The 19,288-nt window shown below is 39.1% G+C and overlaps 1 protein-coding gene across 8 annotated transcripts in view; it reads right to left on the bottom strand.

Moving 5' to 3' along the window:
• The window catches only part of EXOC4 (exocyst complex component 4), a 791,044-nt gene that overhangs the window by 675,376 nt on the left and 96,380 nt on the right, over nt 1–19,288 (bottom strand). For all 8 annotated transcript variants that reach the window (XM_025292062.3, XM_044947183.2, XM_044947184.2 and 5 more), the window contains one exon: nt 8,396–8,570. In XM_025292062.3, the coding sequence (XP_025147847.3) occupies nt 8,396–8,570 (175 nt within the window). The remainder of the gene's footprint in view (nt 1–8,395; nt 8,571–19,288) is intronic.

Below are 19,288 nucleotides of genomic sequence, written 5' to 3'. Positions count from 1 at the left end.
AACGTATGCTGGTTGGAGCAACATTGGAGAGCTGATTAAACTGATGGACTACCAAAGGAAAGTAGGGCTTCCCAGGTGGGACAATGGTAAAGAATCTGCCTGCCAATGCAGGTTGATCTCTGAATTGGGAAGATCCCCTGGAGAAGGAAATGGCAACCCACTCCAGTATTCTTGCCTAGAAAATTCCATGAACAGAGGAGTCTGACGGGCAATGGTCCATGGGATCACAAAAGAGTTAGACATGACTGAGCACGCACACATGCACCAAAGGAAAATAGTCCCTGCTTCACTCTTACACTCATGAGCTTCTGCTGCTAAGTCACTTCAGTCGTGTCTGACTCTGTGCAACCCCACAGACTGCAGCCCACCAGGCTCCCCCGTCCCTGGGATTCTCCAGGCAAGAATACTGGAGTGGGTTGCCATTTGAGCTGGTCCATTAGTATAGATTCAGCTATTATCCTGGAGAAGGCAATGGCACCCCACTCCAGTACTCTTGCCTGGAAAAGCCCATGGACGGAGGAGCCTGGTAGGCTGCAGGCTACCTGCATGAGTATCACTTCTCATTTTCATGCATTGGAGAAGGAAATAGCAACCCACTCCAGTGTTCTTGCCTGGAGAATCCCAGGGATGGAGGAACCTAGTGGGCTGCCATCTATGGGGTCACACAGAGTCGGACACGACTGAAGTGACTTAGCAGCAGCAGCAGCTATTATCCACAGGCAGACAGAGGGTCCCTAAATTTCTATCTCCCACCCTAAGCTCTCCCCTAGCCTCCAGTGTCCCATCTCTAGTTGCCTGAAACACAATTCTATGGGGATATTCTGTTAACGCCTCACATTTAACAAGCACAAAGCACTATCTTCTTGATCCTAATTCCCAACCACACAGGTTCAGAACTTCACCCTAATTTGAGACTCTCCATTTCTTAGAGTCAATGTTAAAACGCTCAGAAAATTCACTCTTTCAAAATCTCTCTTAGCTCTGTGTTCTTTCTCTTCAAGGGCCCTGCCCTAGTCTAGCCCCTCCTTCTTGTATTGATTGAACTTGCCTTCTAATTGGTTATCTCTCCATCCATTTCCTTCTCCAGTGATTCACTGTGAACGCTGCTGCCAGAAAACTCTTCCTAAAAATACTACTTTCACCATTTCACTCTTCTACTGAAAAAGTATAACATCAACCATCATCTATGAAGTAATCATGCCCTGCTCAAAACAATTTAAATCTGATGAAGCCTCTTGACCTAAGCTAGGAACATCAATAAATAGCAAAAGACACCATGGGGAAGCAATCACTAAAAGCCAGAATGTAGGAAATTCTACAGGACAAATGATCTGGCTTTGTCAATAAATAAATTTCAAGAGGTAAAAATGAGATGGACAGGAAATTATACACTAAAAGAGTTTCAAGAAACTTAATAAGCACACTGTTGTGTTTAAACCTTATTTGAATCCTGATTCAGACAAACTGTAAAAAACATACAATTAGGACATTTGAGAAATGGGAAATGTGAACACTGACTGGATATCTGATAGTAAGAAAATTATGCCTTTAGGTATGATTATGGTTTTTAAAAGGAGACCTTATCTCTCTGAGGTTCACACTGGACTACAGATAAAACAATATGCTCTCTAGGACTTTTTTAAAATAAGGGAAAGGGAAATGGGCAGGGGTAGAAATGAGACAACAGGACTATATATTGGTAGCATTGGAAACTGTGAAAATGTGACCATGGGTGCATGGGGGTTCGTTATACATTTCTTTGTATTTCTGAATAGGTTTGATGTTTTCCATAATAAAAACAAAATAAAACAAAAAAAATTGTAATGGCAGCCTATGGCCAAAAGAGGCAAGTCCAAATTGCCCAGTCTCTATTATTTAAAGATCTCTATGGCAGTCAAAATTATTCAAACTTATTTTTGGTAACACTTTCCAAAACTGATCCAAAAAAACCTCCATTCTTCCTAGCCCTCTATAATACTATGTGTATTACGTATTCAAGCCTAATCATGTTTGGATGTTCCAAATCTCTCCTTGCCCGTGAGCTCAAGTACTTTAACCCATTCTGACCTCTTCCTCTGTGATCTTCTCTGAAATTTTTCCCTGGGACCATAAATAGCTCTGTATTATTGTTAGTTATGTTTTTGTCCCAGCTCCTCGCAAAACTGATTTCATAAACTTCTTTTACCTATACATCTTAAAAGAGAACTTTTCCCTTAGTTAACAACAACAAACTTCCATTAATATAAACCTGAAAAACTTATATAAGTAATAAATAAGGGTGGGGAGAGAAGAAACAAAACATCTGTTTCTTGTGTTTGCTGTCTTTGGGCTACTAAATAAGTAAAGTTGACCAAAATCTCAAATGGAGATTACAGCACAGTCATTTAGTTTTCCTTTCCCCTTTAAAGTGTTTAGATATTAAACCGCATTTTCCTGTCTTTATGGAGCTTCAACATGCTATCATTATTTACTTCATAGAACACACACTCCCTCCTAAACATGCCACAGTGGCACCTCTTTCCAAATAAAACTAAACTCACTTCTTACAAACTTCTCCCAGCCCTTAAGACTTGTCTCCTAACAGTCTGGGTTTTAATATGACCACATCTATAACTACTTGCTTATCGTAGCTCTTGACCAGATTGTGCACTAGAATCAGCTGGAATTCTATTAAAAGAGGCTTTGTAGATGTAGGATCCACAGGTCATTCTGATTGGGAGGAAGGTTCAATGACTAGTAACACTGTGACTACTAAGATACTCAGAACATTCGGGTTATCTAAACTGAAGCCACCGGCAAAAAACGTAAATGAGATCATTTTTTTGACCCTATAGGGTAAAGCAAGGGCTTAAACCAATTTGAGTGAACCTAACAAAATATCTGGCATTTTAGGATTGGAAAAGCCAAATCTCTATTCACTGACTGATATCCACTGAAACTTGAAATCCTTAATTTTCACAATCTGAAAACATGTATACTTATACAGGTATGAATAAAATTTCTTTACATACACTTAGTAAAATTCCTAATAAGACATATCCCTCAACCCAAAATCTTTCAAAATACAAGAACTAAAATCATTTTGACTAAATGAGTCAACTAAAAATATCATAGGTTTTCCAGTTGAATGTCAACATGTCAAAGTCCAAGCCAAGGTAGGCATTTAAATCACTGACTGAAACATTTTCAAAGAAGGCCAGGGCAAGCTGAGTTCTACATATGACTCTTTGGTGCTGTAACGGAGCCTTGAACTTGTGCAACCACCATAAATGCACTGGGAACCAGAGGCATCTCCCTGGCTGCCCAGCACTTTCTGCTTTCAGTAATGAGCATAAAACAACCTACCGAGAGTCCTAGGCAATGGAAACTGACTTAAATTTAGAGGAAGATTTCTACTTTAACTTTCACATGTCAACTGCATTCCATTCATCGGGCAGCACACTATCCATTGACAAGACAGAACAAACATCCCAGCACCTTTCTGAAGACTCAATGGCCTGGCTGACAGCATGTCTTTAATATGCCACTCAAAATAGCGGCTATCAAAGCGCTTTAAAGGCTGAGAAATGAAGAGAAACTATTTCTGCAAGAATAATCTCACAAGTTATCTGGCCTAAAATACTTGGGGGCAGGAGGGGAACCTAGTTTTCCTCTAAGAGGAATAGAAGAATCATCAGCTAACCAAAATATCAAATGAAATAAAAATCTAAGAATAACCTAGTTTCAGACATGGATTCAAAATAGAAATTGCATTTGTCCCCTTGAAAAACCCTCCAGGTCATGGGTCAGTACCAATACGATTTGTGGATTTTCATACCCGACAGCAAACCTCAAGTTCTCTCTGCAGGAGGGTAGTTTTATCACTAAACATTTCAGTGGCAGTTAATGAAAGTAAGATGATGTTCCGTTCTGTCTCTGTTCATTTCCAGAAAGAGAGATCGGGGCGCTGTAAAGTGAAGTGTCTTGTGGTGTCACCGCCCCTGGCTCGACAGTGTGATTACAACCCCCTGCTTCCATCTGCACAACACTGCCTGGTACATCCAGGGCTTGCTTACACACATAAGCCAACAATGACAAAGCAAGCAGTTTTGTTTTGAAGAGAGATGAGGGAAAAAATGAGTTGTTATTTTTTTTCCGGAATCAAAACACTTGAAAGATATGTTTGTTCAAAGTGATCCTCTTCTTTCCTCTGTTAAATCCCACAAGAAATGGAGTATTTTGTGTTTCTAGTATACCGCAGTCTTACACACTTAAAAAAGTGCAGTCAATGGTATGACAGGCATGTCATCAAGCAGGTGACATTTGGGAAGGTGCTGCTGCTGCTCAGAGGGACAAAAACACGTATTTCTATTATCACAGTTTCAAAAAGAGTGTAAAATTGAAAAGGGAGTTCAACCTTGTGTGGTCACAGAGCCGACACCAGGAGAAGACGCTGACACCGTTACTGTGACGGCTACAGCCTTGTCTCCACGCACGGCTGTCTCCAGACACAAACACGCTGAGACAAATGAGCCTTCCAACTACACGACGGACTCTGCCTGCCAGGGACAGCCCAGGTTCCAGTGCAGAAAGGCTGCCAAAGTCTCTACATGATCAAAAATTGTTTTCTTTTCCAAGATTTAATACACAAAAGAGCATCTGAATTTTTCAGCAAGAAACACTTTCTGTTCAAAGAAACACTGAAATTCGAACTCTATAACACTTGAAACTCCATTTATATGATCCCGTCACCTTCATTCATGTGGGTACATGCTTAACTGCACGCATCCATGGTTCTCAACTTTGTCTGTTCTCCAGGAATGATCTTAACCTAAAGAGCATTCCACCAACAAGTGTAAGAAAACTAAATTGGCCCTAAGCTCCAATACTTTGGTCACCTGATGAGAAGAGCCAACTCACTGGAAAAGACCCTGATGCTGGGAAAGATCGAGAGCAGGAGAAGGGGCGACAGACAATGAGAGCACACAGTTGGCCCCAATAGCTTAAACACTAAAACATCACTAAAATACCTGTCATACGAAGAAGCAGCAAAAGCTAACTACATGGTTTTAGAGTTCCCAAAAGACTCCTAAAGGTTTACAAATCTTTCTGTCTTCACTGTACTCCTCTAACATGCTCCATGAAAGCCTGTTGTTTACTCCACTATAAGACATCTCAAATATAACCCACTGACTCTCCATTAGCATACAAAATGCTAATAGTAGCCTTGCTTTAGTCTCCAGCCACTACACCCAGGCCTTTCAATGCTACCTTATTAATCCAACTTCATCTCACTACACGCCAGTCAAAATCCACCATGGGCCAGTATCACCTAAAACAAAGGTCCTCAAACTTGGACACGCATAGAGGTCACCTGAAAGGATTATTAAAATACAGAATGTACGGCCACACCCCTAGACTTTCTGATTCAGTAACTATGAAGTTGGAATAAAAATCTGCATTTTTAACATGCTCCCAGGTAACACAGATACTGCTGGTCCAAGAAGCATACTTTGAGAACCACTGGCCCAAAGCAACAGTTCCCAATTACAGGATCTCAAACAAATGAATCACCTTAGGAGCTGAAACAACAACCCCACAAAATCCAGTGCTTATCCACAGTGATTCTTATTCAGAAGGTCAAGGATGGGACTAGGTATCAAACTGGAGGTAAATTTTCCTGACCTTTCAAAATGATATACACTGATTTCTGTCTGGCTTGTACTATTTCTGATGAGAAATTAGTGAAAAAAAAGAAATTTTTATCACTGCTTCCCTACAGGCAATGTGTCCTTTTTTCCTCTGGCTACCTTGCAGATTTTTTCTTTGCTTTTCTGATACCTGATGATAATATGTCTAGGTATGGTATTCTTTGTGTTAATCTTCCTTGTGATTTGTTGAGCTTCTTGTATCTGTGGGTTTATGTTTTTCAACAAATTTAGAAATTTTGGGTCACTGTCTCTTCCAATAACTGACTGCCCCAATCTCTCTCCCCACTGTCTGTACCTGCAGCCACACAAATGTTGGATTCCATGATATTGTCCCATAGGACATTATGGCTTTGTTCACTTTTCTCTTCAGTCTATTTTCTCCCTGTACTTTAGTTTTGGTTGGTTTTGATAGATTTTTCTTGAAGTTTTCTGATTCTTTCTTCTACAGCATGCAATCTGTGGCTAAATATATCTGGTATATTTTTCATTTCAGATATTAATCTTTATCACATTTTAAAAATTCTGGTGATGAGTCATATTTTTTTGGCTTTTTTGCAAGTATAATAATTGTATGCTGGACAACATGGTGAATCATTATTGAGAATCTGGATTAGGTTACTTTAGAGTCAGTTTTGTTCTGGCAGGCGGTGAATTCACGAGTGGATAGGCTAACACTGTAGAAACCTGGTTTGGAGCTTTATTATGTCAAAGTATAGTATCCCTTACTATATGGTTAGATTAGCCCAAGTCTTAACACATAACCTTTCTGGGGACATCTGAAAGCACAGGATGTTCACCAAGTTCTCCTTACACTGGCTGGTCTGAATTCCAATGCTTCCCAGCATTTGGCAACTTGTGCAATTTCCATTCAGCTCGCAGTCCCATGATAGGTGTTTGCCACGCCTTGGAGTGTGTGAAACTTCATCTCTGACCAAAGGCTCAATAGCACTCTTTTCAGATTTCTGGGGCTCCTTCACTCTGCAATTCCCTTTCCTTTGGTATCCTAATCCACAAACTGCAGCTGCCTCCACATCCCTAAAACCTGACCTCTGCTTCATCTGCTTAGAGTCTGCTAATGTCTGTTCTCTTTCCTATGTCACAGTTTGGAAAGCATCCCCAGAGAAGAAGCTGGGATGAAAGTGAAACTGACCTCATGTATTCTCTTCTCTTAACTAACATTCTGATTACCTGAGTCCATCCAGTTTTCAAGTCACTTTGGGTAGGAGGTAACCTCATCATGGACAGAAATAGGTGAATTTAATTCTATTTTTGAAACAGCTTTAAAAATCTATTATCTTGACAGCTATACATCAATAAAAATTAATTTTAGAAAATCTACTGTCTTATCCTTAAAATAAGTATGTAACCTGAAAAGCTTATGTTTCCATGACAGATGAACAAACCAAGACATAAAATATTAAATAACTAGTTTCTGAGAAATAAAGATATTTTATCCAATACACAAATATTCAACAAGCACCTACTATGGTTGCATGGTAATCAACATAGCAGCAAAACAAACTCAAGGAATATAGTTGCAATCTATATTCTTTCTACTGAACCATCAATAAAGCACAGACTACATCCAAAAAACTGTCTAACGAATGAATAACCGGGAATCAATCAATCTACCAAGAGCATGCCTATACTCTCGAAAATGAATACAATTTACATTCATGATTTATTTTTTCCTGCAAAGACTCCTATTTGCTATGCAAATAATTTCATTTCTACATAGTTACATTTTTCAATTCCCTGTATATACTTATTCTTTTTCCTATTAGTAGATGATGTCTAACCAAGTCACTTCTATTGAGCTATGTCAAATTTGTTTCAGCTAACTCTTAATTGTATTTCTCATTTTCATCTGACCAAATCAAATACATTTTCCTGGCTCATGGAGAGAAAATATAATAAAATTTCTAAATACCACCTCTGCAGCATCACACCAAACACTAATATCATTGTTCCGATCATCAACAAACCAAAGTGATACATTTATACTTTACAGGTTTATCTTCATCTCTTAATATAAGCTCTTGACCTGTCTTTTACCCCAACATATTCAAGAGCTGACTATACGAAAAATGGTCATAAAATTAAGCTACATGTATGTTTATAAAACAGTGTTTAAGAACATTTTCATACTGATTACATAAACATATGATTAATTCCACCAAAGTAACATACATTACAACAGGAAATCAAATACTATAGATTCCTGATTGCTACATATTAAGAATGTCCCAATTTTAAAGTCTGGCCAAATTGAATCATGTAAAATATCATGTATGAAACGAGTTGCCAGTCCAGGTTCGATGCACAATACTGGATGCTTGGGGCTGGTGCACTGGGACGACCCAGAGGGATGGTATGGGGAGGGAGAAGGGAGGAGGGTTCAGGATGGGGAACACATGTATACCTGTGGCGGATTCATTTTGATATTTGGCAAAACTAATACAATTATGTAAAGTTTAAAAATAAAATAAAATTAAAAAAAAAAATTAAAGTCTGGCCAAAAAAACTTTGTTTTAAAGGTATTTTGAAGATGACAGAACTCCATAACATTAGCAACCATCACCTTTAAATAGAAACACGACATTCTCACTCTGTTTATGAGTAAGGAAATATTTTAGGTGGCTGGTTTTTTTATGTTCCTACCTGTTATTCTGATCAAGATGGCACCCTCTGTCAAAGGACCTTACCTGCAGAACATCTTGGATCTTCACCCACACATCGGCCATGTCGTACAATTTGACATCTTCCTGCTGACTCAGTGGGGTCACCACAGTGTCCTGCAGGTATCCCAGGACCACAGAGTGTGCTGTGGCGACAGCGTTAAACTTGTCAAACAGCAACTCCAGCAGTTCTAGAAGTAGCCTAGTGAAAAAAAACAAACATTTACATATACACACACACACAGACACACACACACACACACAACTGACTGACACTGGGCTGCAAGAAAAACATCAAGCTAAAGTAGCACATGGCCATGATAAACAGCACATTGCATTTCAACAGGCTGCACTTCAAAGCAACCTCTGAAATTTTATCTAGGCCCAGTTTCCTCTGTTATAAAATGGACATGGTGAAATCTGACTGAGAAATACAAGTAGTATACAATATCAGTTAACATGTCAGATCTAAAAAATAATACAAATGAATCTATACACAAAACAGAAAAAGAATCACAGATACAGAAGACAAACTTATAGTTACCAAATGGGAAAGGGATGGGGGAGGGATAAATTAGTAGTACAAGATCAAGAGATACAAACTACTATAAATAAAATAGATATTAAGAATTTATTGTATAGTGCAGGGAACTACATTTAATATCTTATGATAAATCTGTAATGGAAAATAATATATAAATATATAGAGAATAATAAATATACAGAGAATTTCTACATAAATATATAGAGAATTGAATCACTCTGCTGTACATCTGAAACTAATGTTGTAAATCAATTATACTTCAATTTTTGAAAATGGACATGGTGTAAAAATTTTAAAGAGAATTGTAAGGGCCATGAACCAGCAGTAGCAGCTCAATACACAACTGTTTCCTTTTTAACATCATTCAGTGATCACTATACTGTATGTTCATATAAGAAGTTTTTCTAAGGAATTCAGGCAATCTTTCAGACAACAGTTCAAATGTTACACAGAATATGCTATTCTCTAGCAATAAATTGGGCACTCTGGTAAGGACACTAATCCTTTTAGTCATGGAAAGCTGAGCTTGCTCCCATTCAAATGTGTGGCCTTACTTGCCTGGAAAAAAAAAAAAAAATACACACCTGCCAAGCAATCTGACTTTCACCACAGGGAGCAGCTTAAGGCCTCCGCATTATCTCATTTTTCATAGTGAGAGATGCTGGACACATATTATTACATCAATTTTATACACTCAAGGGCACAAAATGAGGTTGCAAGGCAGCTGAGCCTAGAACAAAAGCTGATTTCCATGTCAGTGCATCCAGCCATCTACCTCTCACTGTACTTTTACAACGTAGATGTATATTCAGAGATGGCTCAGAGTTTATATCATGGATGCAGAGTAATTCCCCCATCTCCAAGCCTTACAGCATCACTGATCACCCATGCTTGGAATCGTTCTTTCCTTTTCTGGACTTGAATGGTAGTATATCCCACTTTTAAGGAACGTATCGCATGCGGCTGACATATGTGACTCAATCAATGTGGGTCACATTTATTTTTATACAGACATTTCACCTCCCTTCCCCATTACTAGTCTTTTAGAGCAGACACTGCTTTGTACATCATTGTATACACTGGAGCACTCAGAAGAATGATCAGCAAATATCTGCTAAATGAATTTCATGTGTATACCATGAACGAGTACAGACAATCTTGGAATGTGACTTTTATTGTATAATCTGTGGCTCTCAGTTCATAGTTCCTAAGGAGACTTATGAACCAACCTGGAAAGTAGAAAAGGAAAGCAAAAGAGCTTGTTGGCAATGTCAATTAACAAGATTTTATTACCATAAATAAGAGGCTATAACTGCAATCTCATCAAAACGTATAGCATATTATCTATTCCTATGGCTTCTTTACTGCCCAATTACTATAATTAATGTGCTAACGTGACAGCCAGTAACCATCTTATGATAAAACCCTAGTATCTCTTTGACATTTTAATTTAGACAAGACAGAATCAATAAAAATTTATGTAGGCTTCCAAGTCTGGAATATACATATATAATTTAGAATTATACACTGTATTTGTAAACAGGACCCATTTTACCTTTCAATGAGGATTTTTTTAAAATCTTGTAAAGGTCAATTCACACTTATACTCACATTTACCTAAAATAATTCTTCATATTCACCTCTGTTATATGACATCTACTCACATATCAGCAGAGAGCAGTACAACGGACAGGAAGATATATCTAACTTAACAACTGAAATAGTTAACTTCAGTGTAGGTAAATAATCTGGGTAAGAATGGTATCTGGCATCATACAGAGAATATACCTGATTAAGCTAAGGTTCTACTTTACAAATAAAGATTTATGTTGAGTGTCTAAAGTGTGGTTCCCAAATGTCAGTCCACAGACCACAGTGCATTTTTCAGTGGTAGAGAGAAAAGCAAGACCATACACTAACATTTTACAAAAGTAAATGTATTTACTTTTATCCTTTTGGTATTCTCTTGATACGAGAAATCTTATTTCCATGACAGCAGCTACATTCCCAAATGTCCTTACTTGACAAAACTAAAATCTAGTAACACTATGCTATACCCCAACACTCTCGAAATGATTTTTTATGGGGTCACAAAGAGCTGGACACGACTGAGACAACTTGGTACAGCACAGCATAGGTGATTTGTAATATTTTGTTAGTTTCAGGTGTATAGCAAAGTGATTTAGTTATAAACAACTATCTATTCTTTATTGGATTCTTTTCCCATATAGGTTATTACAGAATACTGAGTAGAGTTCCCTGTGCTATACAGTAGGTCCTTGTTGACTATTTTATATATAGTATTGGGTATACGTTAATCCCAATCTCTTAATTTATCCCTCCCCCTCATCTTTCCCCTTTGGTAACCATAAGTTTGTTTTCCAAATCTGAGTCTGTTTCTGTTGAAATGATACTGATTGAAATGAAATGAAATGAAATGAAATATTGATTCATGACATTCAAAAGCATGAGACAAATTCGTGCCCAACTTCCCAATGGCATGAAGTTTTAGGTACAGGCCTAACAAACCCAAGATAAAACACACTGGAAGAGAGGTGGCTCCTCCAACGGGAGGGGCTGTTGCTGGTTAACTCCAGGGCCACCAGACTCCATGACTGCACACACCTTGGCTACTACTCAGGACAAGAGCAACTCGGCAATGAGGGGCAGTGCTCTGTTTAGAAAAGAGACCTAAGGAGGAATTGAGGTGTAAAATGAGATCCATGGCATCATAACATTATGGAAATAGCAATCTCTGATTAAAATGCTGAGACAGGGCCACTGCACCTGGAGGATCAAGACCAAGATAGATCTGTTGCAGTGTGACCATCAAAAGTCATAAGAGAGGCTACATGGGGAAGAAAAGAAGGAAAAGAGCTAGGCCAGAAGTGGAGAGATTCTACCTGCCACTCTGCCTACTTGGAAACATCCACCAATTTCCAAGACAGGAAAACCTTCCTCTGCCTCCCCACAGAACAATCTTGAATATACCAATAAAATCTGCAGCTCGGACAGTAAAATTTAAAACTTTTATGCTGCAAGTGATATCATCCAGAAAGTGAAACGGCAACTCAAGAAACGGGAGAAAAATACTTGCAAATAATTTACCTGATAAAGGATTTGTATCTAAAATATCTCAAGATTTCTTATAACTAGTATCAAAAAGACAACCAAATTTTAAATTGGACAAAGGATTTGAATATATTAAACACAGTTCTCCAAAGAAGATATATGATGGGACAATAAGCAAACAGAAGATGCTCAACATCTTAGCCATCAGAGAAATGCAAACCAAAACCAGGAGATACCATTTCAAGCTACCCGGATGGCTTTAATGAAAAAAACAGGCAAAAAAGCATTGGAAAGGATGTAGAGAAATCTGAACTCTCAAACAGCCCTGGTGAGAATCCACAACGCTGCAACTGCTTTGGAAAACAGTTCGGTGGTCCCTCAAAAGATTAAACACAGAATTACCATATGGACCCAGAAATTCCACTCCTAGGTACGTACCCAACAAAAAACACATATGTACAAAAACATGTACACAAATGCTGACTGCAGCATTATTCATAATATTAAAATATTACTAAAACAATAATAGTAAAATCTTAAAAATGGAAATAATCCAAATATCCATCAACTGACAAATGGACCAAAAAGAAGTGGTACATTCATACAATAGAATATAATTTAGCTATCAAAGGAGATGAAGTACTAATACATGCGACAACATGAACCTTGAAAATGTTATGCTAAGTGAAAAAAAGTCACAGAAGACTACATATTGTGTGATTCTATTTATATGAAATACTCAGAATAGGCAAAGTCTACAGACGGAAAATATGTCAGTGGTTACTTAGGTAGGTGGGAATTGCCCACCACAGCATATGGGGTTTGTTTTGCAGCAGGAGACAAAAAATGTTCTGGAACTACATGGCGGTGATGGTTTCCCACCCTGTGAATATACTAAAAACCACATTTCAAGGTGTGATTTGTGTAGTATGTGAACTATATCTCAATAGATCTTTTTTTTTTTAGTCATCAGCTGTGGCTCTGAGTTAGGACACTGAGGTCTCAACCCCTCCCCTGTGGTGAAGCAAAAATACATACAACAATGAAAAAAGGAATCTGATGTCTCAAAAAGTGAAGTATTATTAATACTGATTCCTGTGGACTCTCATTACCAGGAAGACATTAGCTTTCCTCTTTTGGTTCAGTTGTTTTGTTTTGTTTTCCCCTTTCTCATATAAATAACCTGCAAAGAAGCAAAAGATGCACATTCTTTCCCAACATTGAAAATTCCCAACCCTGTAATTACAAGAAAATCTGTCAACTCCACCAAGTGTTCCCATCTGAAAAACCAAAGTATTAATTAATAGCTGTTCCAGGAGCCTCACACGACTGAAGGATGGATCACGTTATAAAGTGGACAGAATTAGTGGAGGCAATGGTACCATAATTAAAGAGGGAGAGGGGTTCAGGATCCCTTTGTTGGGGTTGAGCAACTCTGAAGACAATGGTTACCTTTTCTGATAAAAAGACAGAGAGAGTGAGGAGGGCAAAGGGGTGGGGTGGGGGTAGGGAAAGAGAATGAGAATGAATTAAAGTGAAGACAGAAATTACTGAAGGACTCCTTCTGGGTTTAGATCTGAAGATGTTAAGTTTAAGGTGTTATGCACTGGTACTTGCATATGCAAGTCAGGAGCTCAGGAGACAGACTGATACTGGAAATTTACAAAGTGATAAATATTTGAGGGGATGAGATTACTCAGGGATAATATGCAGAGTAAGAAAAGCAAGCCAGACCCAGCATCAATACTTCCTGAAATAGCAGCTGTGAAAAGATGGTTAGGAAGAAAGGAGGGAGGAAGAAAAGAAGACAGGAAGGAAAACTGTAGGAGACAAAGGAAAAGAGAAGAGCAACAGAGGCAAGGCCACATGGTGGCCGGTGGAGGTCAAGACAGAAACATAAAACTCACAGGTCCTGGTGACCTTGGAGAAAGGGCTCCAGGGGAGCAATGGATGCTGAACTCAGCATCAAGATAAGGAGTGAACGGCCAATAACAAAGAAGAATCCAAGTCAGCCCCACACTTTGCCAAGGCCCACCATTCCTCACCAACACATGCCTGCATAAAAAAGAAAATGAAAAAGCAAGATGACTCTCCCTCAATGCAGCAAAGAGAGACCAGGCATCACTCACATAAACAGGACATACACTGCACTGGTCTGGTCCAATTTAAAGCTACCAGAAATAAATGGAAATATGTTAATATTCATATACACTTGCTGACTGCCCTCACAGCACAGAGAAAACAAGTGTTTGCCTTTAGCGCCAGACACAGGATAACCCCCACACAAAGCCCTATGAATGTCATTCTCCACTCCACTCTCCCCACCCCACAAAATATTAACTAAAGAAGAAATAAAACAAGACACTGCAGCTAGCTCAGCTGCTTAAATCCTGTTAGGCTCAAGGTTTTCACCACTGATCCAAAAGACAAAAGAGCAGGCCGAGTCATTAAACTACCAGACAGTCCTTAAACTGAACTGAGTTAAGAAAAGGCCTCAGACAGGAATAAGCCTAAGAATCATGGAGATAAGAATTCCCATTAACTACAATTTCTACCAGTCAGAAGAAAATCTCTCTCTCTCACACACACAGAGGTTATTTCCAGAGTCACAAAATAGTATGCAATAATATTCAATATAACATCACAGTTGGTGAAAGAAAATTTCAGTCCTGAGATAGCAATGTGGTATAAATGCCTATATGCAGGACTGGCATTAGAAAGCTAGACTTGGTACCAGCTCTCTGCTGAACACCCATGGGATGAACAACATATCATCAGACTGTTCCAAAATCTCAGGCTCCTCAAACACCAATTTCCTCAGGTGAATTTCCTCATATAAATTGTGAGAATTAAACAGAAAACTCGAGGTGGAAGTATACTGAAAAGCAAACTCAAATCAACAGCAAACTGCTTTCTGTACCTTTAACAGTTACCACCTAGAGCAGGAAAACAGGGAGAGACAAGTGATACTTCAGATGTCCCCATGGGCCAGTGGTATCTCTGTTCTTCCCCCAGCTTAGTGAAGTCCTGATTGTATTGCCTAAGATACACTAGTACCACCCCAACAGAACCCTTCTTTAATTACGTTAGTCGGAGGCAGGTTCTGTCACTGATAACTAAGAGAGTCCTAATCCACATTGCTCAATCTCTCAGTCATGTCTGACTCTTCTGCAACACCATGGAGCAGGCTGGGGAAAAGGTTCCTGATAAGGCACCCCCAGAGAGGCAGAAGCAGAGTGGAAGAGTTGGAGGAATGGAGCCAGGCTCCAGGCTCCTCTGTCCATGGGATTTTTCAGGCAAGAATACTGGAGTGGGTTCCCGTTTCCTTCTCCAGGGGATCTTCCTGACCCAGAGATCAATCCTGAGTCTCTTGCACCTCCTGCATTGGCAAGCAGATTCTTTACCAGGAGCGACACCTGGGAAGCCCAAATTCACATTATAAGAACCAATTCCTTCATTCCTCTTTGTATAATCCCTCCAAACAAAAGCAGATGCTCACAATGGACTGAGAGAACTGACAAAACAGTGACATGTATGGCCCTTCTGGGCGAGAGAGTTAGAACACAGCCCCTGTGTGCGTGTGGGATTCTTCACCATCTGCACCACCAGGGAAGCCCCCTGCTGACTCCTTCTACATGCTGCCCGCAGCTAACGCTCTCGCGATGGACAAGATCCCCAAACAGTGAGGCAGGAGTGAGACGATGACAATGATGGCAACAATAAGGACCACGACAGAGACCCCAACACCAACACAGCCACTCCGATGACAACAGGCAGGCCCTGCACCAAGCGCACGCGTAATCCTCAAGCCAACGCTACAAGGAAGGCTCCATTTGTAGTCCCCATGTTATAAACAAAAAACTAAAGCTCAGAAACAGAGAACAAAGTGTTCAGTCTGGGACAGCGTTTCTTTTAAATGGTGTTAGAAAAAAAAAAGGAACAAATTCAAGAAAAGAGGCAGAAGAGTTATGAGTACCGTACAATGTTAGGGAAACCAAGGCTGCCAAGAGTCAATGAAACTGCCCATAATTCCTCTACTTTCTCACTGCCAACCCGCTTTTACCTCTGGCACGCTATTAATTCTCACAGAAGTCTCAAATCAGCATTTTGCTCAATGTAAGATACGTACATTACTCCATGTAAAACAGATAACCGACAATTACCTACTTTATAGCACAGAGTAAACAGTATACTGTACTTTGTAATAACCTGTAAGGGAAAAGAATCTAAAGAACAGATATATATGCATAATTGAATTACTTTGCTGCACACCTGAGACTAACACAACACTGTAAGTCTACGATACTAACAGAGAAAAAGGGAGACAGAAAGGAAAGAAGGAAAAAGGAAAGACCCTCTTCAGTCCTTATTCAAGACGGTGCAGCACTTGCTTCTACTGACCGTGCTCTCCTCCTTGAAATGCTGACTTCCAGCAAATGTTCCAGCAAGGCTATCACCTGCTCCCAGCAAATCATAGACTCCATTCCTCCAACTCTTCTACTCTGCTTCTGCCTCTCTAGTGGTGCCTTATCAGGAACCTCTTTCCCAGCCTGCTGCTTAAATGCTGTCAACGCTGCTCAACCCTCACACTTGCTCTAGGTGAGCTCGTTCACCACTGTGTCCTCAAACATCCACTCACTAATCTCCCAAACGTATCTTCTATCCAGATGGCTCTCCTGAGCTGTCAACCTCAAACCCAACATCTCCTCCCCAAACCTGCTTTTCCACTTACCTAAGTCAGTGAATGGGAGTCACTTGATCCCAGCAAATCATCCTTCCCTCCCTCTCTTCCTCAAAGCCAATTAATTACCAACTTCTTTTACTTCTACTTCTTTACTGTCTCTAGAATGGGCTTCACCTATTGCCACTGTTGCTCTGCTCATACAGGCTTTATTTTCTCTTCCCTGGATTGCTGAAACAGCCCTTAGAGGAGTTGTCTTTCCCTTAGTCTTCACCTCCTCTTCTCTAAACTGTAAACTCAATGAGGTTAAGAACTGCCTGATTTATCACTGTATTCCAGTATTTGTCATAAGAGTAAGCATATGACAGGCAATAAATATTTGTTGAATCAATGAATGAAACAATGAGCTCTAGCAGATGAGAGAGATGGAGACCCGATTGCAGATAACAAGTGATGAGGAAATACGTATTAGATATTACAATCTCCTGGCTTCAGCACCCCACAACAAAAAACATTTCACACAAAATTCTCTTCTCAAAAGACAGCCTTATCAACCTGAACGCGAGAACCAAAAGAAATGTAGTTACAAGATGAAAGATATATGCATCCAGAGCTAACTTGAAAAATAATGTAATAAAATGTATCTTGTGTTAAAAAAAAAAACAAAAAACAGGGAAGAGTCAGGTGAAGCAAGTATTTGTTCTTTAAACATCCTTCCAATTACCTGGCAGGTTTTGAAAACTGCCTGCTTACAGAGGCAAGCAAAATGTTACCTGTTCTCTTAGGTATCCTACTAACTTCCTACCCAGAGCTGTCCCTATGCATCTCATGTTGGAATGCCACTATGAAAACAGGCAGAGGATTAAGAAGAAAATGTCAAAAAATAGTCACAGTTGCACATGGCAAGAAATGTCTATAGTATAAAGCTATATCCTCAAACTGTGAAAAATGTTCAATATTTAAGGTGAGATTCGACTATCTGAATCTAAATTTAACATCCAAGGAACCCTGAATTAGTCATTTGGCTGGAAAACCCATTTTAGGAGCCAAGAATCTGCCTTACTTGGTCACGAAGCAAAGACACACACACAAGGTAGAAAATCAGTTTTGTTCTACTACTTATCTGCTGAGACCTTAATATCAGGTTCTGCATTTCCCACAGACAGACAAAGGCAAAAACCACAGAATATTTATTTCCCTACCTCCATGTTCTAAAAGACAAGAAAATACTAACCTCTGAGCTTAGGTTTTCTATGAAAAATTAAAAGAAACTGATCATCAATTATGTCATATCAAAGTGGTCTTAGATTTACATTCCTGTGAGATAGCACATACACATTTTCATAATAAGCTTGGCTGAACTAGTATTTTTCATCTCAAACAGGACATAGATGCCATTTAATCTTCAAGGTTATCTAATACCTACTTCTAAGGGATGAAAATTAGTTTCACCACTTATTAACAACAATCTTCACATAAGAAGAAGTTACTATTTAAGGAGTGCTGACTAATTCCCATCTGTGCTATGAAAAGAATAGGGAAAAAACCATTAGCAATATAGAATGGAACACACTGAAAATGAAAAGAACTGGGTCCTGGCTCTAGTAATTTCCTTTCTGTGTCACTTCCCTACTTGTCAAGTCAGCCTCTCATGATCAGTCTCTGAATTCTTAGATGACCTCGAACGAACTTCTAAGGTGTGGCAAATTAGTGACTGAAATTAGAAAATAAATCCAGGCCCTCTTTCTTTGAATTAAAGTGTTAGTATCATTCTTTAAGACTTTTCCAGGACAGTCTCCTCAACAAAAGGTGATGAGAAAACTAACAGTCACGTGCAAGAGAATGAAACTGAACCACTCTCTTAACACCAACACACACAAAAATCAACTCAAAATGAATTACAGACTTGAACCTAGAACTGAAACCATGTAACTTACATGAAAACACAGGGATAATAGCCTCAACATTAGTCTCAGCAATGACTCTTTGGATTTCACACCAAAAGCAAAATAAACAAGTAGAACATAAAATTAAAAGGTTTTGCCCAACAAAGGGAGCCATCAACAGAATGAAAAGCAACCTATGAGTGAGGAAAATATTTGCAAACCATATATTGGATAAAGGGTTAATATCCAATATATAAAGAATACACAATTCAATAACACAAAACACAATCCGATTAATGGGCAGAGAAACTGAATAAGACGTATTTCCAAAGAAGACATACAAATGGCCAAAAGGTACACAAAATAGTGCTCTACATCACTAACCACCAGGGAAATGCAAATCAAACCTACAAGGAGATCACCTCCCACCTGATAGAAGGGCTATCATCAAAAAGACGAGAGACAGGATGGTGGGAGGAACGAGGTTCAAGGGGAGGGGGATGTATGGATACAGTACAGTAGAAATTAACACTGTAAAGCAATTACACTCTAAAAATAAAATATAATTTTAAAAAGAGATGACGAGCATGGGGGAAAATGTGGATTAAAGGGAACTTTGTACACTGTTGGGTGGGAAGGTAAACTGATGCACCACTGTGAAAAACAGTGTGGAGGTTCCTCAAAAAATTAAAAGAAAAACTGCCGTATGACCCAGCAATCTGACTTCTGCATATATA

The sequence above is a fragment of the Bubalus bubalis genome, chromosome 8 (assembly GCF_019923935.1).
Source record: "Bubalus bubalis isolate 160015118507 breed Murrah chromosome 8, NDDB_SH_1, whole genome shotgun sequence".
Lineage (NCBI taxonomy): Eukaryota > Metazoa > Chordata > Mammalia > Artiodactyla > Bovidae > Bubalus > Bubalus bubalis.
The sequence above is the reverse complement of the archived record's forward strand: the minus strand, read 5'-3'. Positions and strand labels throughout refer to the sequence as shown.